The sequence below is a fragment of the Patella vulgata genome, chromosome 5 (genome assembly GCF_932274485.2).
Source record: "Patella vulgata chromosome 5, xgPatVulg1.2, whole genome shotgun sequence".
NCBI classification, from domain to species: Eukaryota; Metazoa; Mollusca; class Gastropoda; family Patellidae; genus Patella; species Patella vulgata.
Window position 1 is genome coordinate 29,026,433 of NC_065883.2, and position 26,510 is coordinate 29,052,942.

General features: G+C 34.1%; 2 protein-coding genes across 2 annotated transcripts; one reads left to right on the plus strand and one right to left on the minus strand.

Annotated features, from left to right (window-relative positions):
• Positions 1-338: 338 nt before the first annotated feature.
• On the minus strand, positions 339-7,378 carry LOC126820515 (N-alpha-acetyltransferase 80). Its single transcript, XM_050548549.1, has 5 exons — positions 7,216-7,378; positions 4,498-4,640; positions 4,032-4,107; positions 3,376-3,502; positions 339-2,426 (listed from the first exon to the last, which is right to left on the minus strand). The coding sequence occupies exons 1-5, from the start codon at positions 7,317-7,319 to the stop codon at positions 2,139-2,141; spliced, it is 738 nt and encodes a 245-aa protein (XP_050404506.1). The 5' UTR covers positions 7,320-7,378; the 3' UTR covers positions 339-2,138.
• Positions 7,379-7,630: 252 nt separating this feature from the next.
• On the plus strand, positions 7,631-24,556 carry LOC126820505 (damage-control phosphatase ARMT1). Its single transcript, XM_050548532.2, has 5 exons — positions 7,631-7,692; positions 13,875-13,980; positions 14,532-14,770; positions 18,360-18,531; positions 20,586-24,556. Exons 1-5 carry the CDS (start codon positions 7,631-7,633, stop codon positions 21,336-21,338), a joined length of 1,332 nt encoding a protein of 443 aa, XP_050404489.1. The 3' UTR covers positions 21,339-24,556.
• Positions 24,557-26,510: the final 1,954 nt, after the last annotated feature.

A 26,510-nucleotide genomic window follows, 5' to 3' on the forward strand; every position in this document is an offset into this window, starting at 1 on the left:
AGGAGTGGGTCAGATTGCCCCAAATTGTGATTGGACGGTTGATTTGGAGCATGCTACGACGAATTGCTGAATGTCTGAGGATTGGCGGAGAAATTACTCATTATTAAGACAAAAATCAAAAACGTCAATTTTCACTTTTGACGGTGTATCTCTTTGCGAGTGAAATGGGGCCGTCAGATAAGCCGCCATATGAACTGTTTATGTTCATATGTAGGCAATTGGCCTGTTATTAACATACACTGGTTACCTCTAATATAAACAGCAGTGCATTTACGCAGTTTTGTAATGTTTCTGAATATCCCCTACTTTTTTTGAAGAGTATATATACTTAGACGCAATAGAATTGCAGGACTTTTATATACTAAACAGCAAAAAAAAAACCTCAGTACGATTTCAAAATCAGAGAGGCACTTTAATCAAATCATTCTAGAAAAAGACTTACTAAATGGATCAAAGCAATTTTTTGTGAACAGTATGTTGACACATTAAGTGATTAATTCATCACAATTCCAACACATTACGAGAAGGTTTAGAGTCTGTACACAGTCTATACATCAGTATCAGTACCGCGAGTGTCAATAACAGCAGCACAGCAGCGCAGCGTCTGTACATGAAGTGGATCAGACGATCCATTGCCTGTGTTGCCAGTTCTGGTGTTGTTGAGCAAACTGTAGACGTTGACGTCGATGGCGAGGAGAGTCCGTGCTAAGTTCTACTGCAATGGATGTTCTCTCTGGTGAGACGTCGGCGCACTGTATCGGTACTGATGGGTCTTCCGTGTGTTCTCACTGTCTCACGTGCTGTCTCAGATGGCTGTGTGAAGGGATTCTGCATGTGCTGTCGCACAACATGGCCGTCTTGTCGCCTTGTGGCAACCATTGGTCTACCAGTTCGGAGGCGATCATCCGTGGTGTTGGTGGCCCAAAAGCGTTGCTGAAGCCTGTAGATGGTCCGAACATTGACCTGGAAGTTATTGGCAAGTCTTCCAAGCACCTGTTTCCTCTGACCTGTCATGAGTCATGGTATTTTTGAGAACATTTCCTGGGTTCAATTCTGTGTTTAGGAAGGAGCCTTATTGCTCAGGTAAAGTTGGAGATGTGGTCACAAATATACAATAAAAACATATGGCAAGTTTTATGCAATGCTCTATTCAGAGTAACATACCAGCCTGAGGTTTCTTTTGCTGCTTATATGGTTGATTTGAGAAATACACTTAAATGTAGCAATTCTAAATGCAACATCTGATCACAACGCTAACAATCCATACGTCATACTTAAGCTAAAATAGTTGTTGAGTGATTTTGAAATTCTCGATGATGGCATACACCAATTATCTCAAATTTGACTTCTAGATAGAAGGACTTTAGCTAAAGCCAATCATAATACAAATATGTATAGACTCATTTAAAAAATATATAATATATCATAAACATAAGTGATTGACAATCAGAATAAATTAGGCACAGTTATAAAAATCCATGTATTAAACTTAATGATCATATTGTTCATTTTGAGGGTTTTCGCTGTTCTATGTAATCAGGATTCATTTCATCACAAAACGGCTTTGCACTTAATATTAATATTTTTATCTTTAAGAAACTTTACTTTAGTATACCCAGTATGAGCGTAACTTAAAAGGCTATGAGTCAAAATTTGTACCAAATGTAGTTTAACCACACTTTAACCCATTTCAGTACTAGCAGAAAGGTGGATCAATGAGACTACTGAACCGATTTACTTCATTTAATTTTTAAAATTCATATCAAGGGTTGCACATTGTGCTCTTGAGTGACAAAGATAATTATTCTTGTAACATGGATGGGAAATCCTACTTTGTTCTTTTCGTTGAATAAGCAGATTGTTTTCCTCTAGTAGACTGGCTGGAGCTCAACTGTGCAATAACTAGACATTTTCAATGTTATTGCACACTTTTACTTGTCCATGCCAGTTTAAGTAGAAATCATATAGAGAAGTGGGGTGGGTTTTTCTGTGCAATAACAACGAGCATGTTGAGCAGGTGTAAATGTTACAAGTTATTTATAGCACGCTTCATTCGTTAATCACAGAGGCCGTAGGCTGAGGTGTTAAACCTGTTGTTAACTCATGAAAGACCTGCTATAAATATAATTTAATATAGCTTAGGAAGATACTTTAGGGATTAAATCTTTTCTCATCCAAGTTACTTTAGATGGATCACAACACAGTTCCATTACATGTCTATTACATCCTTCTGTTGGTTGACATTTCTTTGATGTAGGAGGTAGGGGAGGGGGTGGAGGTGGGGCCACAGTAGTAAACCCATTTGGGTTCGGATGGTGAGGAGCAGCAACTGTATTTGATGGTGGTGGTAGAGTAGTGGCTGTTGAGGGAGGTAGGGTAGGTGTACTTTTTGTACATCTGGTTGTAGATTGTGTTAATTTGTCTATCTGAAATAGATAATAACAGAATTTCCTAAACAAATATTTATGTCTGAGACAACTTAAACTAAATAATTTTATGGATATCGACACCCTTTGCCTCTAATAAATAGGTAAAATCTTGTAAATCATTGAAACAGATAAGAAAAAAGTAATTTGTTTGGTTACGCAATGAAAATCCCTGTTTATTGGCTGATATTTTTACATTTTTTTAGCATAATACTTAGCCCCCCCCCCCCCACTTTAGCTAGATAATTATTTTCGGATTATGCCAACAAATTTGGGAGGGTTCACAATTCTGGTCTTTACTTAAATACTACAGATGGACAAAAAAAGATACAAAGGTCACATTTCTACAGAATACAATTACTGCTTATTACTCAGCGATGTTTTGACTAGGTTTCTCTAGTCTTTTACAAGCTATGATATAACCTAAAATGCGATGGGATAATATTATGGAGTTCCTATAGCTACTCAGAAAATCCAATATGCGAAACCCATAATGACCGAAGTTTTGTGTTGTGCCAAATTAAAGTAAAGCCCAGACAACTGACCCAACATAGGGGATCACGTGGCTAAGTGGGTAAGACGCTAGCTCGCTAGCCTGGAGGTCGGGTGTTCGATCCCTGCATTGGCCGAGAAAGTTCATCCAGATTTTCCGGCGTGGTTCTCCCTTGTCAGTGATGCAGGACGGAGGGGCTGACAAGGAAAGCTGTCTAGTCGTTCGGATGGGACGGAAAACCGAGGTCCCGTGTACACATTGGCGTGCACGTAAAAGATCCCTTGGCAGTTGGAATTCGATATAAGAGTAGGCCGTAGTGCGGCTGTCCAGGCAAAATTTCCCTCATAGCACACTGTATGGCGTATGCCCGTCTTCATTAGCCCAGGTTAGGAGCAGAACAGTAGGACGTTAAACTCCATTTCATTTCATTTCTGACCCAACATTATAAATACATACCATATGTTGAGGTAGTTTACTGGCATTAGCTCCTAATGTAATAACAGGATGGCTTTCTGTATAACCTAGATGACTGTAAAACTTTTCTTTATCAATTGTATTTAGAAACATCTGTTTATAGCCCTTACTGAAAAGAAAAACAAACTTGATTGTCAGATTTAGCTTGCATCGACACATGTGACATGACATAATTTAAGGGACTACTTGATGCTAAACTTAGGAGTACAGCCCCTACATTTTAACAAACTTTTATCTTTATGATCTATCAATTTTAAAAAGAAATCCTAATCAGAATAAACACCAGTCTGGCAACATATCTAGCAAATTTTGAAGGAAATACATTAAGTGGTTTTGGAGAAGTCGAAAATAAATAATTTTTTACGCCGTATGAACCTGAAATACAATTTTTCTATAAACTTATTCTGTAAAATGCTATGAATTTATAGAACTTTTAATTATTGTAACTGACATAGACAAACACAGAAAAACATTTCCAACTGGAAAAATTTAAATTAAGAACTATATGTACAATGATATTACTGTGTGATGTTACTATACATTATTGACAAAAAAGCCAGATTGTCTAAAGTTGGGGTAGAAATTATTGTAAAATGCCCACTAGATGATCTCACATCAAAATATAAAAATATTTTTACCAACTAGCAAATTTTTCTGATTCTTCCATCATTCTTCTACCAAAACCTCTACCTCGTAAATCTGATTTTACAACCACTGAAATAAATCATCATAAATATTTATGAAAATGAAAAATGAATCTGTGATGAAGGGTGCCATCTGTGTTAAAAATAAAAATATCTTTAGGTGAACAAAAAAGGAAAACCCCAATAAATAAAATATTATTATTATTATAATCTGGCGTGGACACTTATGAAAGCAAATCTGTCCTTTCAGTATCAGTATCTTTTCCGAACAAAAAATCCTGGATCTGTGCTTAAAATAAAAAATATAGTAAAAATTAGTCACATACATGCCATACAATATAACGTAGAACGACAAATAAAGATTCTGAACCTGTGCTAAAAAATGTGTTAAATGTTATTTTATTCAGACATTATTTCATATTCTTTAAGCACTTTTTAAGTGTATTTGTCACATACTTACCTGTTTCAACATAACAGGCATTATCTACACCTTGAGCTTCCAAAATTCGACTGTGACCTATGACCTCTTCTTTACCATTCTCTGTCAGTACTAGAATTATACTACATGGAAGTTTATCACATGATTTTTCTAATGTCCACAGTCTGGAAAAAACAAATTACACCAATAATTTTATAATAAAGTAGCCTTGTAATTGCTATCGACACACAGTCGCAGTTATCTATTAATTACAACCCTTGTTTTATCTGAAAAAAAGAACCATAAGATTTCAACAGTAAAAAAATATCAGCTTCAACAATTCTGCTTTGAATGTTGCCGATTTTAAAATTTACTGAAAAGACAAATCACTAATTATATATATATATATATATATATATATTTTTGTAGCCTGCTGCCTTGCATTGCAAGATTGTCATGTAAATGTGTAAGTATTTTTTGTTGTGTTTTGAGTCGCCCTATTTCAAATAAAGTCATTATATCTTTTAGCATAAAATATACAAAAATATTACATATAACATTCATTTCTAAACAAAATGGAATGAAAAGGAGATTAACATCATACTTTTGCTGATATTTGTTGACAACTTAACAAGACTCTTTGTGTACACGAGTTACATGTAACACATGCATTCCCTGAAAGCGATATTATTATGGTTTCACACTGCGTAGCCAGTGTGAAAAACTATTGTTTTTGTTAAGATTATTATTCTTCTTATTATTATTATTATTATTTTTTCCACTTGAGCATATCTCAGAAACTATTTGTCGGATCAACTCGATGTCTTCGGTTTTACTGGGAAAGTGGGTGTGACTTAGAGATTAAAGCTATTTCGAACTTTCTGTGACAATGCGAAATGTCCGAAATCACTGAAGTTGTCGTTTTTTGAAATATTGCCGTAATATTAACAATAATTGTCGGATTTTAACATTTGATACATTTTACATAGCCTGAGACACGGCAAATAGCTACGATTGTTTAGATTTTTGATTTTCGATTAATCTTCGAAGATATTAGGCGCCAAATTTTGAAAATTTAAATTTTGACAAAAAACTTTTTTATTTATGAATATTTTTTTATGGCGCTTTACCTATAATTAAAGGGTCATGTGATTTGAGCAAAAATATGAAAAATTTTTGTATCGATAAATCACCTTGGCCGCTATTGGCTAATTCAGTTTATGGGTTCTGGGTTAATTATTTATTGCTTGATTTGTATAAAACAAAGTTCATATGCTCAATGATGCAAAGTCTCAACTTTTTTATTACTGATAAAGCTTTCTGTCAGCAGCGGAAATGACGTAATTTTGACCAAAACTACAATTTTGGCGGTTAGGTACGTCTTTTCGAAGGCAAATATTATTTTTTTAAAATAAGTAAAAAAGTAAGAAGTTGCGCCATGTAAAGGCGCAAAAAAAGTCGGAAGCAGTTTTTTTAATTTCGATTTCTTTTTTGCGCCATTTCGATTTAAAGGTGAAAAACGGTGTAAAATTGAGCTATTTACAACCCATTCAGGCGTTTCATATTTTAAAATATTTCTTTGTGACTTTCATAAACTTGTAGCATTAATTCATACGAAGAGAATCTATCTCAAAATTAGTTTGTAATATGAGCAGTTGCCGAGAAATGGTCAATTTTGCAAGTGTCACTTTTTACACTATTTTGCCCGTAAAAGAGTCAATTATTATTGGATAATCATAAAAGTGATACCATTTGATGCGTAATGTCAATTGTGACTAGGTCAAACCAATTTAACATTTTCAATATCATCGGAAATGACGTAATTTGGGCAAAAACTATATTTATAGCTTTCGAAACAAATAATTTATTCAGATGAGTCGTATTTGTTATTTGTTTAATATTTGGATAGTTGATTCCAATCAACTAATAGAATGAACCCATATGATCATATAGATATCACAAAATGGTTTCTAACTTGTTCCGTTGCGGAGAAATAGGCCATTTTCAACAGGTCACTTCTCAAGGTTTTTGGTCCATAAAAGTGTCAATTATTATTCGATTTTCATAAAATTTTCGTGTTTGATACGTAATGCCATTTACGATTTCATACAAGTAACTTAAGATTTTCATTATCACCGGAAGTAACGTCATTTTGGCAAAAACTGTATTTTTAGCCTTCAAAACAGATATTATATTCAAATGAGTCTGATTTGTAATATTTTTAAAATTATGATATTTGATTCCAATCAGCAAATAGATTGAACCCATACGATCATACAGATACCAGAAAATGGTTTCTAACTTGTACGGTTGCAGAGAAATAGACGGTTTTCTACAAGTCACTTTTCAAGGTTTTTGGTCTATAAAATTGGCAATTATTATTCGATTTTCGATTTACATAAAATTTTCACCTTGTGATGCCTTATGCCATTTCTGATTTCATAAAACTAATTGAACATTTTCATTATCACTGGAAGTACTGTACACTTACATGTAAAAAATGTATAAAATGAATTGATATTGCTGGATTTGGTTGATTCGGCGTCCATTTTATTTGATGTGTGCAATGCTTATGTGAAAACTTGTTTAATGATTTCATTGGTACCAGAAGTGACATATGTTTAGGGTAACGTGGCACCGGTGAAACCCGTCATTACTGCTTCGCAGTTCTAGTTATTAAATTATAATTATATTACGGTACCGTTATACCGTACTACTAATAGTCACTATTATATTATAAACAGTTATTATTATAGCAACCTTGCAGCCTTACTCCTTGACCAGTAAGTATTTATCAATTCTGCTGTTCCGTCAAGATATTTTTTATGTTCATGCAGAAGAAAAACCTGAATATTTGATTCCATTTCTTTTAACTTTCAGAATATAAACAAATCATGAAAAATTTGTTTACTTTCCCAACCAATTTGGGGGAAGATAACTCTATAATAACAAAATTTATGCTTTAAAAATTAGAGAAACGAAATAGGTTGGTTTGCCTTTTGAATACTTACATCGTAATTTTGTTTTAATTTTATATAAGTACCTAAATCAGCAACACATTTTTGTGTTATTTTTGAAAAGTATATGTATAACAGAAGTTATCAAAATAAATAATATTAAAAAATTTGTTTTGATCTATTTCTACAATCCATAATTTTTTAATTAAACAGGTGTCATGGCTGCCGAAAGTGAAGTTCTGAAGAAGTTACCGGCTTCTTTATCAGCAAAGTTCCAAGAGTAAGAATAATAATGTATGCCCAAGATGTAAGATCTTGCTGGATTGACAGGAAATCAATCAGAGTTAATTTAAGTGCCTTATAATACGCTTGACAATGTTACAAATCGAGCGTCATTATAAACCAAAACGACCAACCTTTGAACCATTGATTTTGGTCATAACATAAACAGTAACAGCCAATTAAAATTAAATATTACTGTGTGAACCATCGTAAATTTTAAACGGATTTCTTCGATTATGAACAAACTACTTAACTTTGGTTATTATAAACTTACCTGTGTGTTTGTAATGAACTCCCGTTCGATAAAATCCATTGCACAACTAATTATCACAACGATGAGAACAAGTTCTCTCTTGAAAAATTTGAAAATTTACTTGTAATTTCGACAGAGTCGATTTCAACAATGTCTTCGTGACGTATTGGTCGAATCCAATATACCTGTTGCGGGGGTTGGTTAACATTGAAAGATAGTTTGACAGCGCGATCATTTTGATCGTATATGGGTTTGGGCGACGAAAAATATCAATTGAAGGCAATTACATAGGAGATTTATATGGAAACCATTGATCGCCAGTCTATCAAATTTTCTTCACAATTAAAATATCACTGATTGCACGGATACTCGTAAAAATAAAGTCATGTATAAACTATAAATATCCTATCTTCTTTATGTTATAAATAATTTAACAAGGATCATGAAGCTTACCTCCGAATTCTCTGAGTGTATTTTTAATTTTATACGCATTCTTTCGATCGAATAATAACCGCTTCAGTAACATCTTTAAGCGTGTTGCGGCAGCCCTCAGCGTTATTGGGTGCCCGGGTGGGTATATAATGCTACTAAGCCCGTGTGACCCCGTAAGAAGCGGAACATTAATTCTCGATTCGACAGTTTTGACCGAAGTGTGATAAAGCCCGTAAAACGAATGTATAGTTGTGTTTGTGCGGCATGCGTGTTCAAAAGTAAATAATCCCATCCGAGTCGCTAATCAAATAATTAGAACAAAATATTTCAAAAAGTAAAGCTATAAAATTTTCAGAGATTTTACTAGAATGTAAAAGACGGTAACTAAATACAGGAATGCGGGTAGTTATGTGTGCGAACGCTCAAACTCAATGCCAATTGTCGTAGGTATCCAGACCACTCGGACTAAGACCAGTCGGACCAAAACAAGACCAGTCGGACCAATTAAATTATATTATAAGGCTAGACAATATGCTATTTATTTATTATTAAATCACAATACAAAGAAGCAAATAATTCCTATACGGAATTCTTATATTTAGAGTTGTTTAGTTCAATTTTGTGTACGGAAAATAAATCAACGATTAGTTTTAAAATTAATTAATAATGGTGCCAAAAAAAAATATCAATCTAATTTTTCTTTACTCTTGCAATGATATTCGGTATGTCCAGACTTTTGACAGTTTCTACATATACGGGTATACTGTTCTTGTCTGATAGCCTAATTTTACTTTTTCCACATTCGCGGTATCCCCAGTGGTTTCATTCCGTTCTACCCCACTAACCCCTGGGTTACTATATATGGGGGGGGGGGACACGTTTTCAAGTTATCCGCCCTTGATGCGTTAATATAAACAGCACATAATAATACGAAGACCGGACGTTTATATGCCCCTTTTTAAACGTGACTACAAGTGTGGTTCTCGATAATTTGCGATTTGGAATACAATTATCAATTTATTCAAACAACACGTTATTATTAGTTCGCGTACTCATATTAAAACACACACAATTAGCAATTTATTCAAATAACACTTTATTATTGGTTTGAGTAGTCATATTAAAATAAACACAATTATCAATTTATTAAAATAACACTTTATTATTGGTTCGAGTAATCATATTAAAACAAACGCAATTATCAATTTATTAAAACAACACTTTATTATTGGTCCGAGTCGTCTTTCTGTTGGGTCCGAATAGTCTTTTTCTATGGTCCGAGTTGTCTATTTGTTTTGGCTGAGTGGTCTATCAGTTGGTCCGACTGGTCTTAAACCGTGTGGTCTTTGGTCCGAGTGGTCATGGATTCTTGTCGTAATTGTACTTGAATTTCCTATGCTGTCACCCCTAATACGAAATGATATCTTCCGCAGAGTGACGTAACCATCTTCCATATTGGTATTTTTCTCTGGGAAAAGTTTGTGATATTTCAATTTTTCAAGAGAGAACTTGTTTTCATTGTTGTGATAATTAGTTGTGCAATGGATTTTATCGAACGGGAGTTCATTACAAACACACAGGTAAGTTTATAATAACCAAAGTTAAGTAGTTTGTTCATAATCGAAGAAATCCGTTTAAAATTTACCAAGACTCAGACAGTAGTTATTTATTATGACTCCAATGATAACATAAAAACACATTTTTTACCTTTTAATAATATGTGATCAACCTAGTAATTAATTTAATTTAATAAAAGTTCAAGTGTGTAAGGTCTGTATGGGATAAATAAAACACAAGTAACAATGTTTAATTTCTTTATTATTGTGAATGGTCTGTCTTCGGCCTCACCTAAATCAGAAGAAAAAACAGTTATTACAAATAAATACATAGAATTGTTCAGCTTTTATTGAGTCCGAAATGTCGCCAGTCCGAGTCCGAAAAGTCGCCAGTCCGAGTCCCAAAAGTCGCCAAGTAAGTCTGAAAGGTCGTCAAACTGAGTCCGAAACGACGTTTGTGTTGAGTCCGAACTGACGCGGGACCGAAATGAGGTGCTACCGTCCCGTTGACCTTGTGATACAGAAATGATCAGCGCATGGTACATGCAACTTTGAATATAAACTAGTTAAAAGATTACGAGTAGACGACATTGTAAATATAAGCTTAAATCCTAAAGAGGCATTAGCGTTTTGGAGATCTAAATACATAATTTTCGATTTGACTATTCAGTCACATGCATTCGGTTTGGCATGAATCGGTCAATTCATCACTAATGAGTTAACAGTAAATTTATACTCGCTTAAAGTAGCATAAGTTACATGTATGTAGGAAATGATAGATGCGTTATGAAGATTTCAAGAAAGCGAAGTGACGAACGCAAAAGGAAAACACAAGTTATCCTTCTATATAACTTATTAAAGTGACGAGTTATAACAGATACACAGGCGAATTCCTGCTCACTAATAATTCCTTTGAAGACCAAAAGTTGTTATATGAGACTGTGGGAGGATACCTGACTATTCAAAAAAATGATTGACTGTCACTACTATAAAAATAGAAAATGTCTGTGCATTACCATGTTTTTATTAAACATACATTATGCAAGAGCTATTAAATCTGCCTATTGCCTATTGATCGAGGCTAGGCCGTAAATTCAATAGCTAAAATCTTGGTTTGGAGTGGATCAATTTGACTGAAATTTTCAGCAAATTCCCCTTACAGTATCTAGTTTTTATACGCCAATATTTTCATGTGGACGTATATTGTCGTTGCCCCTGTCCGTCCGTCCACAATTGTTTGTGGACACTCTACAGATCACAATTTTTATCCGATTTCAATGAAACTTGAAATATAGGTTTATCTCCCTAAGATCTCAGTTCCTTTTAATATTGGCATGTATCGGACCGTAATTTCATAGATTATAGCCCCTGATTGTATGAAAAATCGCATTTTTAGTTTGTTGACCCTATAGAGGTTACAACTTTTATCCGATTTTGATGAAACTTGACATGTAAGTTTATAGCCCAAAGATCTTGGTTCCTTTCGATATTCACGCATAACGGACCGTAACTTCCTGAATTATGGCCCCTGATTGTACGAAAATCGCGATATTAGCTTGTGGACCCTATAGAGGTCATAATTTTTATCCGATTTAGAAAAATGTTTGAGTATATCACCGTTACACCCAAAGATTGGTTGAATTTCGTAAAAATCGGACCAAAATATTATAACCCAAAGATCTTTGTTCCTTTTGATATTCGCGCATATTGGATTGTAACTTCCTGAATTATGGCCCCTGATTGTACGAAAAATCACGTTTTTAGCTTGAGGTCCCTCTAAAGGTCACAATTATTTTCTGATTTAAAAAAACGTTGTAGTATATCACCTTTGCACTGTAATTTTGGCTGAGTTTGAAGTTCGTGAAAATTGGACTAAAACTGCTGGACAAAATAACATCTGGTATATCAAACTTGTGGACTCTCTAGAGGTCACAATTTTGATCTGATTTTGATTTTGATGAAACTTGAAATACATGTTTATAACCCAAAGATATTGGTTCCTTTCGCTATTCGTGCGTATCGGATCATAATGTCCTGAATTATGGCCCCTGATTGTATGAAAAATCACGTTTTTAGCTAGTGGTTCACAATTATAATCCGATTTAAAAAGATGTTCAAATATATCACTGTTACACCGTAATTTTGATTGAGTTTGGATTTTAAAAACCATTTAAATATATTACCATTCCACCATAATGAATGTTGAATTCGAATTTCGGGAAAATTGAAATGAAACTGCCTGACAAAATGTCTGCTCTTTGTACGCAAATTGTGTAAAAGTATGCAATACGAAGGTTGTGGACCCTCTAGAGGTCACAATTTTTATCCGATTTTGATGAAACTTTAAACATATCTTTATATCCCAAAGATCTCAATCCCTTTTGATATTTGTGCATTTCAGACCATAACTTTCTGGATTATTGCCCCTGATTGTACAAAAAATCCTGTTTGTTTTTAAATTGTTCTCTATCCATCTCTTGCAAAATGTGGCCGTATCCTGCCTGGCAGCTGCTGTTTTTTCCAATTTTAAAAACCCTTAAAATATTTCACCATTCCACCATAATGAAGGTTGAATTCAAATTTCGGAAAAATCGAAATGAAACTGCCCAACAAAATGGCCACTCTTTGTACGCAAATTGTGTAAACGTATGCAATACGAAGGTTGTGGACCCTCTAGAGGTCACAATTTTTATCCGATTCTGATGAAACTTAAAACACATCTTTATATCCCAAAGATCTCAGTCCCTTTTGATATTTGCGCATTTCAGACCATAACTTTCTGGATTATTGCCCCTGATTGTACAAAAAATCATGTTTGTTTTTAGATTGTTCTCTATCCATCTCTTGCAAACTGTGGGCATATCCTGCCTGGCAGCCGCTGGTTAGCTATTATGGTGAGAACTGCCAGCTCTTTATCTAATCTCCCATAATGTATCTTGAAGTATAGAATGAATAAAAGCAAGGGAATGTACAGACTATTTCTATTTTTCTCGTTTGCCCTTATTTAGTGGCATTCAATTACTTTTTTGAATTATCAGATATCCTCTCACAGTCTCACATAACAACTTAAGGTCCTAGTTCTTCGCACCACTGGGCTAGTGATGAAATTTTGCCCAGATAGCGATGCTACAGCCTACTCTTATATTGAATTCCAACTGTCAAGGGATCCGTTACATGCATGCCAATGTGTACACGGGATCTCTGTTTTTCATCCTCTCTAAATGACTAGACGCTGTCCTTGCCAGGCTCTCAACCACAGAGACTGGAAGTGCTCGCCAGACATAATACAGCTGAAATGTGATTTTTGCCACAATTGATGGCTACACTTTACTGAGACAAGATAGTCAAAAACAACCCATGGTGGCCATAACAACTTTTAAATGAAATATTGGCAAATGAGGTCAAAAAAAAGAAACACAGACCGAATGAAGGAATTAAGCCTCCGACGGCTGCTTGCTGAATCCTTCTTCACAGTGCTGCTTCCAGTGGCTGCGGTACTCATGGACCATTGAATTTATGCAATGGCTTGTTCATGGTGTTCAAGAGTCAACCTTGGCAGAACTGTAGGAGTTGTACTATGCTAGCTTTTTAAAAGCCACTTGTTAAACCCAATGACTGCCCCATAAAATTGTGATTTTCAACATTTCTATACTATTGAATTAAATATTTTATGTTTTAGAGAATTGATCTGTGGTGCTTTTACATGATTGTGAAACATCATTCTCATGTGCTATAGTCGTGATCTGATGTTATTACATTTAGAATTCCATGATTAAATTACATATTTGACTCTAAAACAACCTAGTTTATGTTGTTGATGTCCTTGGATATTTCTGAAATATCTGAAAAAATATACCGGTAATCAGTGTCAGATTTTGATCTGATGATAAAATAAAATGTACATTGTAGCTGTATATTCTTATTGTATTTTGCTTTCAGCTCATTTGCATATCTAACAATAAAGGATCGTATGCCAGTTATTTTAACAAAGGTTGTAGATTCTGTTCATCGAAAAAAAAATAACCTTGGACCTGAATTTGGAGAGGTAATATATTTACACATACAATCATAACAACATGTCATCTTACTATATAGAAATATGTCACATCACAATTTACGCTTGAACTTCATAGTAACTTGGTTCATTATAAGTACAAGTATAAAGCGTAGACTTAGAAGTATGATAGACCCGGAAGAGCGTTATAATCAAGTCCCAGTCCCAGAATTTGATTGTACTATTTACAATCAAAAATGCTATTAACACTCTTGGAATGCCACACCATCTCTATGTGGTTTGATAATATTTTATTACTTTGTTGACATATATACATGTGTTTGCTGATTAGGTACTTGTTATGAAAACCCCGGCCGAAGCCTTCTATACAGGGAGGAAGTGTGACATTCAAGGAGTATAAATTAATAAGTGCAATCAGTATTAGATAAACTTCCTTGTAGCTCCAAGGTGAATGTATTGAACTACAATGTCTATTGTTATAATGGTACAGCATGTCTAAACTCCAAACCATCTTAATTTTAATGTAGACAAAGAAAATGTTTCACACATGAGATGTTCTCAAAATTATTCAATAATTTTAGGATGGTGCTGAAGATCTTAAAAACATTGCAGGACATATTTCCAAACTCCGATATGAGATTCAAACAAACAAACCAGTGATACCACTAGAGGATGATAGATCAGACACCATAATATGGAACCAAATCTTAGAAAAACTAACCAACGAAAATGATAATGAACCACCAAAATGGTTTAGTTCAGCTTGGCTATATTTAGAATGTTATATGTATAGAAGGTTACAAGAAAGTGTGGAACTATGGTAAATGATTGCTTATATTTGTGAGTGTCCTCCCTTGTATGTAGCCTAAAGATACAATATATCTGAACCATAATTCTATCGTTATTTGATAATCATGTTAATGCTAACTTTATATTCCCATAGTAAGGAATAATGGAAGCATAGCTGGTCAGACTATTTGACAAATAAGCTAATTTTAAGGATATATTTATATGTCAGGGAATATGGTAAGCGGTATTGCATCACAGTTTGCTAAACAAAAACGACGTAAGTGCGAATCAGATATTAATTTGATTAGCAGAAAGTTATCAAATTTAAGGGAATCTGCGAATCAAGTTTCTTGTCCAAAATTAAGCGTGAAAAAATGTTTAACAAACGTGATTTATCGTTCTACTGCGTATGGACATTTTAATCCCCTTGATGTCGGTCGATGAGATTAAAAGTATTCAATGATTAGTCAATAAATTATTGTAAGCTAACATTTTAACAGTCATTCAGTTCACGATCTAACTAAGTAATTAGTACAGACGTTAAATTTGATCATCCTGTAAATATACAAGCTCGATAATTACTCACAAAACAATAATTTTTTTTACGCCCACATTTTCATGTGGACGTATATTGTCATCGCCTCTGTCCTTCCACAATTTGTTTATGGACACTCTACAGGTCACAATTTTTATCCGATTTTGACGAAGCTTGAAATATAGGTCTATCTCCCAAAGATCTTGGTTCCTTTTGATATTGGCCCCTGATTGTACGAAAAATCATGTTTTGAGCCTGTGGTCCCTATAGAGGTCACAATTTTTATCCTATTTAAAAAAAAACCTGTGAATATATCACAGTTATACACTAAGGATGGTTGAGTTCGAATTTCGTGAAAATTGGACTAAAACTACCGGACAAAATGACCGCCCTTCGTTCTCAGATAACGTAATAATATGGTATATCAAGGTTGTGGACCCTATAGAGGTCACAATTTTTATCCGATTTTGATGAAACTTAAAATGTAAGTTTATAACCCAAAGATCTCGGTTCCTTTCGATATTCACGCATAGTGGATCGTAACTTCCTGAATTATAGCCCCCGATAGAGCGAAAAATCACGTTTTTAGCTTGTTCACAATTTTTATCCAATTTAAAAAAAACATTTGAATATGTCACCGTTGCAGCCTAATGAAGGTTGAACTTGAATTTAGTGAAAATCGGACCAAAACTGCCGGACAAAATGACCACCCCCTGTACTCAAATAGGTGTAAATACATGTATATGCTATATCAAGATTGTTTTGATAAAACTTGAAATTTATGTTTATATTACAAAGATCTTGGTTCCTTTTGATAATCGTGCATATCCAAACGTAAATCTTGGATTATGGCCCCTGATTTTTTTAAAAGTCACATTTTTAGCTTGTGGACCCGCTTAAAGTCAAAATTTGTATCCAATTTTAAAAAAAGTTTAAATATATCACTGTTGTTACACATTAAAGAAGGTTGAGTTCGAATTTCGTAAAAGTCTGACCCAAACTGCCGGCCAAAATGGTCGCTCCTTGTACAAAAAATCTTTTTAAAATGGGTTTGTCTGTCTGTCTGTCTGCTTAGGGTAAGAAGAGATAAACAATTTGATTGGTTGTTGCTTTGGGACACGATAGTCGATAACTTTAGTTCTAATTAAGTGAGAGTGATGAAACTTGGTGAGTAGTTTTATTAGATCATTACCTTGACTAAGTTCGATAATGAGCATTTTCTGCACAGGGTAAGCATAGTGATAAGCAATTTGTTGGCCGAGACTTCGGAACACGATAACTCTCCTTCTAATTGAGGTAGAATGTTCACACTTTGTGTAGGCTTTCATTAGGTGAATGTCTTGATGGAGTTCGATGATAAACATTGTCTGCTTACGGTAAGCAGAGATAAGCAATCTGATAGGTTGGTGCTTTAGGGCACGATAACTTATATCATTACCTTGACTAAATTTGATGATGAGACTTTTCTGCTTAGGCAAAGGATCGATAAGCAATTTGATTGGTCAAGACTTTGGAACATAACAACTCTGCTTTTAATTGAGGTAGAATGTTTAAACTTGATGTAGATGTTCATTAGGTGAATGTCTTGACTGAGTTCATTGATTAGCATTTCGAGCTAAAGCTAAACAGAGGTAAACAATTTCATTGGTTGATGCTTTGGAACAAGATAACTTTGATTCTATCTGATAGAGAGTGATGAAACTTAGTGTATAGTTGATAATCAGTTTGAAACTTTTGAAAAAAAATAAATGTGCGATTAATTAATATGTGTCATCTATTTATTTTGGAATTTCAGCTTGGGACATCAGCCTCACTGTTGGCTTGTTTTTTGTTCTCCGCCTTTCGTCTGTCTGTCTGTCTGTCCGTCCGTCCATCACACTTTTTGGGACACAATAACTCTCCTTCTAATTGACCTAGAATGTTCAAACTTGGTGTAGTTGTTTATTAGGTCAATGCCTTGATGGAGTTCGAAGATGAGCATTTTCGGCTTAGGGTAAGCAGAGATAAGCAATTTGATTGGTTGATGCTTTGGGACACGATAACTTTAGTTCTAATTACGTGAGAGTGATGAAACTTGGTGTATAGTTTCATTATATCAATACCTTGACTAAGTTCGAAAGTTAGCATTTTCGGTTCAGAGTAAGCAGAGTGGTAAGCAATTTGATTGATCGAGAATTTGGAACACAATAACTCTCCTTCTAATTGAGCTAGAATGTTCAAACTTGGTGTAGTTGTTTATTAAGTCAATGCCTTGATGGAGTGTGAAGATGAGCATTTTCTGCTTAGGGTAAGCAAAGATAAGCAATTTGATTGGTTGATGCTTTGGGACACGTTAACTTTAGTTCTAATTAAGTGAGAGTGATGAAACTTGGTGTATAGTTTCATTACATCCATACCTTGACTAAGTTCGATGATGAGAATTTTCTGCTTAGGAGCAATAAGCATTTTGATTGGTCAAGACTTTGGAATATAACAACTCTTCTTCTAATTGAGGTAAAATGTTTAAACTTGATGTAGATGTTCGTCTTGACTTAGTTCAATGATTAACATATCGAGCAAAAGCTAAGCAGAGATAAGCAATTTCCTTGGTCGATGCTTTGGGACAAGATAACTTTGATTCTATCTGATAGAGAGTGATGAAGCTTAGTGTATAGTTAATAATCAGTTTGATTGCTTGATACTTTTGAAAAAAATAGATGTGCGATTAATTAATATGTGTCATCTATTTATTTGGGGATTTCGGCAGGGGACATCAGCCTCACTGTTGGCTTGGGTTTTTTTTTTTAGCTTGTTTTCTATACATCCCTTGCAAAATGTGGGCGTATCTTGCCTGGCATCCGCTAGGTTTTCCTTATCATATATTTTTTTTAAACCTTAGTTGGACATTGATATACAGTGTAGATGAAGGTGGTTCATTGTCATGACCCATTTGATATTAGACATTGATAATTCAAAAAGGAAAGAAAATTTTTATCAAAGGAGTAATACAGATTTCATAAAAAAAAGAAAATGTCTTCATTTTCAGTGAAGTTGGTGAAAGTTTTCCAACAAAATTTATGAATTTTAATCTTTTTTTTATTTCCAGTAAAGTGATGAAAGATTTCGATGTTTTTGAAGAATCCAAGAACAATGCCTATTATTCATCTGAACTAGCTATACAAACTTTACTTACAAATTTATTAGTTACAGTTGACAATATCGAAACAGAATCTGATAAAAAGCTATCTCAAAACCTGTTATTTCAACAGTACTTACAAGTAAGTTGAACTAATTGCTAAACTCATATTAAATGGATTAATAGGTTTGTAATGATTGGTCACATTTCTATAACAGTACTGTATATTTGTGAGCTAGTAATCTGTATTTCTAGAGTTTTGATAGTTTAGTATATATCTACCCTTGAATCAGTGATGGGATTTCAAAAATTTTCTTGTCAGACATTTTTACCGAAAATAAAGGGACATAACTCTTATTTAAGATGGCAGTTTTTAGACCACACACAAAAATCATGTGTAAACAAAATATTCAAATTCGTCCTTAATAAAAAAATAGGTGCACCTCGTTATTTTTTATATTAAATTCCCGTACGGTATTCAAATTTATGTCGGTGATATTCCTACAAAATTCGTAATACGATAGAATGAACGCGTGTCGACTACTGCCGATCTGTACTGTTTCAAATTCCTCCAAAATTACCGTATTTTCGGGTCATAAGTCGCTACATTTTTCAGCAGAAGTCCGGCATTCGTCTTATACTCCGTTATGACTTATGTACAGAGGGTAATAATATGATATCCCGAAATTTTTTGGGCAATAAAGGTCGCTCTACCACAACGAGCGAATGACACCATCCTCTAAATAATCGCATTCTACTCTAGCACGCGCTGTCGTCTAAAACAATTAAGTACTTACACTACTCCAATTGACATATTCGTCAACATTGCCTAGATTACTTATTTCTTTATTTAAAAACATAAACCCCATTCAAAATATGATCATAAATCCGAGAATATGCCATCAAAATAGAATCTTTTCTTCGACATTAGAAGCGTGTATTTTGTCACGTATTCATTTCATAATTTCACGCGTCTCGCGAGATTTCTAATACCGGTTCAGTTATCATACTTTAACCGTCTGAAGCTGTTTTTCTTTCAAGTTTAATCAGATTTTCTTCAAACAAGGACAACTTTGCTCTGAAAATTCTAAAAACGCTTGAAACGACGCAATTTTGATAACTTCTTTCTAAAACCGGCAAGTTCGTAGGTACATATCACTTACCGTCATACAGCCGAAGCTAGATGTAGAGTAACGGAATCTGCCGAGGTTTCCCGAGTGCTGTAACCGCGTGCTAGCAATGTCTAGTATTTTTCGGATGTGTGTGTGTGTGTGTGAAATAGCTTTATTTAACGCTTTCTTCCACTGAAGTGATATCACAGAAGAATTATGACTGTCTATTGATCTGGGCGTTATATACTCTTACAATATGTGACTTCTATGAGTTTATACATATTGTCGGCTCACATCAATGCGATTAAAATGTCCGACAATGCAGAAACCACGAGGTTAACACGAAGATTAAAATTATAATGGATTGATGAATAGTCCGACAAAGGGGAAACAATGGCTTCTGTTTAAGATTAGATTGATGAATTGTTCGACAAAGGATTAAGTCAGCCAATCAAGGCAGATTAAGTTGTTAATCAAGGTAGGTTTATAGACCGTATAACACGATAAATACGTTGATCACTTAATTACCTAATCAATCCAGCGTATTATCGACGATAATCTGGTTGAGTGGTAGTTATACACTCAGTAAACTATATTAATTTCGGAATTTTGAATATTATTCACCATGTCTTGATGTCCGATTGCGCATATTCTCGGTCGGACAATTTTGGGCGTTTGGAAAAAAAGATTCGGACAAGTCCGGAATATACGGGCAAAATCCCATCACTGCCTTGAATAATAATAATGTATTTATAATAATATGCCTATAATTCAATATTTTGTTGCTCTATGGTCAGAATACACAATCAAGAGTCTGTAGTACCAATACAAGGATTTATTTAATAACAATATATGCAGAAATTACATTACATGTCATATTCTTGGATACAGTTTATCTTTATTCTGAACATCTTTAATAGTTTTATTAGTAGACAACTGGTTTGATGTGTGAAATTCATAAATGTTGGATTAGGGTGGTGATCAATTATACACCAGGTGGAATGAAACATATTCATAGAGATCAGTGAATGGTTCATGACTGTATTAAAGATGTATTTACCAAAGTTATAAATTTTTATTTTAGGTATCATTATGGGGTAACAAATGTGATTTATCAATATCAGCTGGTATGGACAATGCTCAAACTAGCTGTATTCTAGATCAACTACAATCCCTTAAAGATAACATCTTAATCGATGACTCTTCACAAATCTGGAATTATATAAACACAAAGAAGGGAGTCCATCGTATTGATATTGTATTGGATAATGCAGGTTTTGAACTGGTTACCGATTTGTGTTTAGCTGAATTTTTACTATCTGCTGGTTTAGCTAAGTCTATACATTTCCATGGAAAAGCCATGCCTTGGTTCGTCTCTGATGTCACAGCAACTGACTTTTCATGGACGCTTAAAAATTTGTCTGCCACTAATAATTTAGCTATGTCCAAATTTGGCCGTCTATGGCAGGACCGCATTGAAGACAAAAGCTGGGTTCTACACTTCGATACATTTTGGACACTACCTTTTGATTTTGCGGAAATGAAATCTGAAGCTGCAGAGCTGTATAAAGAATTGGCCAAAGCTGACTTAATAATATTTAAGGGAGATCTCAATTACCGCAAACTGGTTGGAGACCTGAAATGGAATACTACAGAAACATTTGAAACAAGTCTACGAGGATTTCATCCAGCACCCTTAGTAACTTTACGAGCTTTAAAATCTGATGTGGTTGTCGGCTTAAAGGAAGGTCAAGGTGAAGAAACAAAGGAGAAGGATCAGTCATGGATGGTCAATGGAAATTGGGCTGTTATATCCTTTTGTGATAAAACTATCTGATATTACTTAGGTGATTAATTAAGTAAACAAGAAAATTATAATTCTTACAAATTACTTATAATTTTACTAATGCAGTTAACAAATTTGACTTTCATTGATTTATGTTTATTATTTTATAAATTTTATTATAAATAACAATTGCCTGTAACTAATTTATATTCATGGACTTCTATTTTTTTACATTGGTGCAACTGACAGTAAAATTAACCAAGTAGCTTTCCCATATATATTCTAGAGTATAAAGCTTGCTAATTCTTTATATGAATACTTTTTGTACCTTTATATTGTCACATTTAACTATCTGATGCTTTGCAGGGGCTGATCCAGGAATTTTTGCAGTGGGGGGATTGCAAGGTTCCTGTTAAAGAAATTTGATGCCATCGTCATCTCCAAATTATGTAGAAATACATATACACACTCAACTTTTTAAAGAGAGAAAATTGACATCAATTTTTATTATGAATTATGATACAATTTCATTGATGCAAAGCATTGATGATGATATCACATAGGTCTATATCATTATCTCACGCTTTGAATGCCCATCCCATCCCATCCCATCCCACCCCACCATCTGATGATAAAGGCTAACGCACACAACCGTTAAACAATTTATGTAGCTGAACGGGAGGAGATTTGGAACCGCCCCTGTGGAGACGTCCCTGCTTTGTAATAATATTTTGGAGAATTACAATTAGTAATCACTTTTCTTTGTCTGCATGCAGTGACAGTAAATCTGGGATGGCTTCATGAAATAATCAAAATCAATCTCAGTGGTAGGTTTATTCATTATCCTCATGTCTTCCTCAGTTGGGTTGAATGCCATTCTGCTGGTAATTAAAATTACATTACAATGTTTTGTTATTTTGGCTGATTTTATATTACATTGTAATCAAACCAACTTTCTCACACTGTTCAGCAGTGAATATTCACTAGGACACTAGGACTCTACAATCACTGTCATTCACTGAAAGGGATGACACCGGTTTATTAGCTAACAATATTAATTCTTTCCTTCTGCAAATTAAATTCTAGAACATTTTTTTGAAGTATTAGAAAAATGAAGTATATCTGAAGTATATCTACATAAAAATGAATTCCTATTTAGCGTAGGTATGTAAAATGAGTAAAAGGCACCATTCTGACTGGACCAGTATGATCTTATGTAAACAATGCACATGCTATCGAGCCAATGTTAGACGACGTCTGATGTGACGTCACACGTATTAGGCATGTGAACTTATAAAGGTCAGTCATCTTATACAGATTTAGAAGAAGGCTTTCACAATACCTCTGTGAAACAGATTGCATTCTTCTATCATCCCAATGTCGTGCGAGGATGTGTTCTATTTATATCAGACAATCGTATTCCAAATGGTTTTATTATAACCCTATAACCACTCAGAATCATTCCTGTAAAGGCTCTCCAATAATTCATCATTTTATGCAGTGTAGTACATGGAATACAGAAAAGGAGTTTGTGTGATCTTAACACCGATTTAAAAATAATGATTTAGCTGTCTGTAAAATATTTGCGAGAATTAATGTTTATCTTGATAGTACTATACAGTAGTACTATTTTATAAATTGAAAATTAAGAAATATCTTCAGTTGTAACATTTGTCATAATTTTATTAATCATATATATTTAAAAATCCAACTTTACTTGGTGGGCCAGTGGGTCCTGGCTCCTGGTTTTGTGCAGTTAGTACGTTGTTATGGACGACCATAAAGCTTTAAATCACAAGGAAGAATTTATATTTTCAAAGAACCGTATAGTGTAGACTGGATAACCGTCTCTCAATGACGTCAGGCTGGTTCCCACGTCATTGTGCTATTCTGACTTCAATATAGAGTTCTGCGCACATTACCAATGTAAACAAAAACATGATCTGGCGTTGAAGTATGCATTAAAGATGTCAACACCAATTAAATGCAGCAGTTTATGTTTATCTTGTGGCTTAGAGTCGAAACTATGCAATTTTTTCTAAATAATGGAATTTAACAGTACAATAATCAATATTTTGATTATCAAATCAAAAATGAGTGATTTACCCTAGCCGGTTAGCATACGATTGTATCTGATTATAAGAGCTGATTTTGAACTGTCGCTTTGTTTGGGTTTAAGATAACAATAAGAGGTGGCATGATCAATGTTTAATTTGATAGGTAGAAATGGGCGATTCTTCCAGTTGGCTAGAGCAATCTTCAACATTAAAGAAAAGCATAACAGATCTTAGGGATGCCCGGCTATTTTTAGTAACACTATGTCAAACTATGGCTGCCCACTACCTATCTCTATATGCAAGTCAGAAAAGGAGTGACATAGGAGCGAGTCTGACGTATTCGTGCAGGTTATCCAGTCAACCGAATAGTGCTGCTGCTGCTACTGTTTTATCGTTTGGTAGAGCCATTTAACATCCCACCACCAGCATCCTCTCTCGACATTATATTCAGATTAGATGTATTTGGAGAAATGTTTTTTGACAATTGGTATTTGGAAATTTATTGTTGGAGATTTGTTTTTAGTTGTATGTGTCTGATGTAAATGTAATTTTTTGATTTTCTAAAAAAAATTTTATCATTATATTAAAATACAATTAAATTAAACAAAGATACAATTTAAAAATCTAATATAAGAAATGTCTGATTGTGAAATAGATATTGATTTTAAGATACAAATTTTAATTTTAGTATACAAATGTCGAAATACGACAACATAAGAATTAAGGACTATTAAGAGCTAAGAATTAATAACACTGAATAAAGAGCTGTTTGGTTATCCATACATTGTACAGGTTAATTATTCCAAAACAACAATTTAGTAGGGTTTTGTTGGCATTACATTTCATTCAATGATGATTATTTTAAAGATATACATTTGTTACTGGTAATTTATTATACTTTTTTAATACAGATATTGTAGCCTATCGTTTGTTATGCAAAGATTTATTCATTTTGAAAGTAGTGCTTTGCATTGTCTTTGTCAAACAGTTTTATTAATGAGTTAATGTATTTTGATGGTTAGTACTAAAGAAGAAGAGCTAACATCGATATTACAACCCTTTTCGATATATAATATATTTTGAGTAATAACTCTTCTAATGCATATTATTTTGTTAATGTATTTTTTAAATCTTATTTAATTTTGTATGGTGATTTTTTGAAAACAAACTGAGGGAAAATTGCATTTAAAAAATAAATCCAATTATATTAAAAACAAAGTTGTTTATATGATGTGATTCTTTATAATTTCTGCAGATCAGAATATGGGAAATAGAATTTTTACTGAAAACAAATTCTCCAGTGAAATTAGTATACACATTTTAAGTCAATGAGATGATAACTTTGGACTCTAGCTTGACAAAAGCGATCAAGACTTATAACTGGCTGTAATTATCGGTAATTGATGAAAAACAAGTCCCTGTTGTCTCATGACCTTAAACACTGTGTAATGTGTATCAATTGAAAGTCAATTGAATGATATCTTTAGCCTCTATAATCCAGAGGGTTAGATGGGGGCCGAATGGTTAGCAAGTGCGCGCTGTATCATGAGTTCTGTCATTGAGTCAGCTGGCGTGGTTTCGATTCCCTGGTTGAATGGGACAAGGAGTAGGATCGCCTGCCCAACCTCGTGGTTTTTATCCAGGTCCTCTGATTTCCTCCCACTGCTAAAGACCCCTACGCGTAAGCGAATTATTGAAATAAAATTGTACCATGTATTATTCCCGAAATTACCTAGTTTGTATTGAGTGGACGTTAATCCCCATTTCTCTCTCTCTCTAAACCATCCACAATATTTTTAAAAGTGATCAAGGGCTATAACTCTGGCAGTATATACCGGAAATTACTGAAAATCATATTGCTTCACCATCTTGTGGACTAAACTAAAGTAGCTAAGTCTGTAACTCAGTATCATCCAAAGTTTTTGACATTGAAAACACAAATTATTTGTCAATTTAAATCAACATTGATGTTGTGATCTTACCGGGAAAAGATGGGCTTCTGATATCCAATATTTAAGACAAAATAATCATTTTACATTGGTACATGAATTGTGTACCATAATGCGTTTCAGTGCCATTTGTAACAAAGGATTCGAAGAACAAGGCTAGACATAGTCCACAAGTCATGTCAAACAGTGACGCCATAATCTTATCTGGAGATCATGCACAATAAATACTACCGGTGTAAACTGGAATAACCAGGCGCTAGAGATTGCCATTCGATAAATTTGCCGAATATAACTTGTTAGAAATTACAGTAAAAACAGAAACTACTGAATGTAAATCAGTTTATGTACATTTGTGTTGATTTCTAAGTCCAGAATTTTAGCGATTTAGCTCCTTTAAAGTCCACCAGATGATAACTGAATTTTCAACAAAGCTTTGATCTGTGCAATAATTTGATCAGATTTATCATAAATCTGACGCTGCGTGCTGATATTCTCTTTTATACCCCATAGAATATTTAAAAAATGGTGGTGGTCAAAATCAAACTTTGAAAGCCTTCTTCTAGTAGCGACTGAAGAATATTTACTTTAGATTAGTTTGAGTCTAGATAATTAAGATATGCCATGAAATAAACATGGACTTTGTTGTGAAAATAATTAGTAGCCTAACTCCGTGTTTCTTCTCGAAAGTTATTTCCCTTTACCAAATATTCCAAGATGGCAGCCCCCAGGTACAGATTGTTCATGAGACTTTGTAGTGAATGGAAACTTGATGAAACCAAAGTCGGTAGAGATTTAGGATTTATCATTCGTGAGAGCGTAGCTAGGGGTTTTAAAAATGGTGAAGCATCGGTGATTGATGAAGAAAAGTGTGAAAGATCTTATAATGCCCTTCAAAAATTGAACTCAAATTATTACAAGGAGAAATATCCCTACACTCGGGAAAGTGCATCATCGGGGTGTACATTTGATGTTCTACAACAGTTTGTTGCTACAGAAACAATGGAACATCTTCAATACCAAGAATTGAGTATGTTCAAAAAGATTAAAACTTATGTAAAAGGTGACAAAGGGAAATAACTCCATTAATGGGCTGTGATCGACATCTACGTACAGTGCTGGTGTAGTAACAGTGATAATTATGCTGGAATTTGTGGTCAGGTGACTATGTATGTTATGTGTGACATTGGACTACAATTTAATTCTCTAGAATCTTAAAA

Bases quoted from the DNA above. Each gene is read 5' to 3' on its own strand.
- LOC126820515 (XM_050548549.1), bottom strand. From the start codon at position 7,319: ATGGAATCAAATATTCAGGTTTTTCTTCTGCATGAACATAAAAAATAT. The intron at 4,641-7,215 runs GTTGCTATAATA...TGTTTTTTCCAG, and splicing joins TCAAGGAGTAAGGCTGCAAG to ACTGTGGACATTAGAAAAAT. The intron at 2,427-3,375 runs GTATGTATTTAT...TATCTATTTCAG, and splicing joins GTAAACTACCTCAACATATG to ATAGACAAATTAACACAATC.
- LOC126820505 (XM_050548532.2), top strand. From the start codon at position 7,631: ATGGCTGCCGAAAGTGAAGTTCTGAAGAAGTTACCGGCTTCTTTATCA. The intron at 13,981-14,531 runs GTAATATATTTA...CAATAATTTTAG, and splicing joins TTGGACCTGAATTTGGAGAG to GATGGTGCTGAAGATCTTAA. The intron at 14,771-18,359 runs GTAAATGATTGC...TTTTATTTCCAG, and splicing joins CAAGAAAGTGTGGAACTATG to TAAAGTGATGAAAGATTTCG.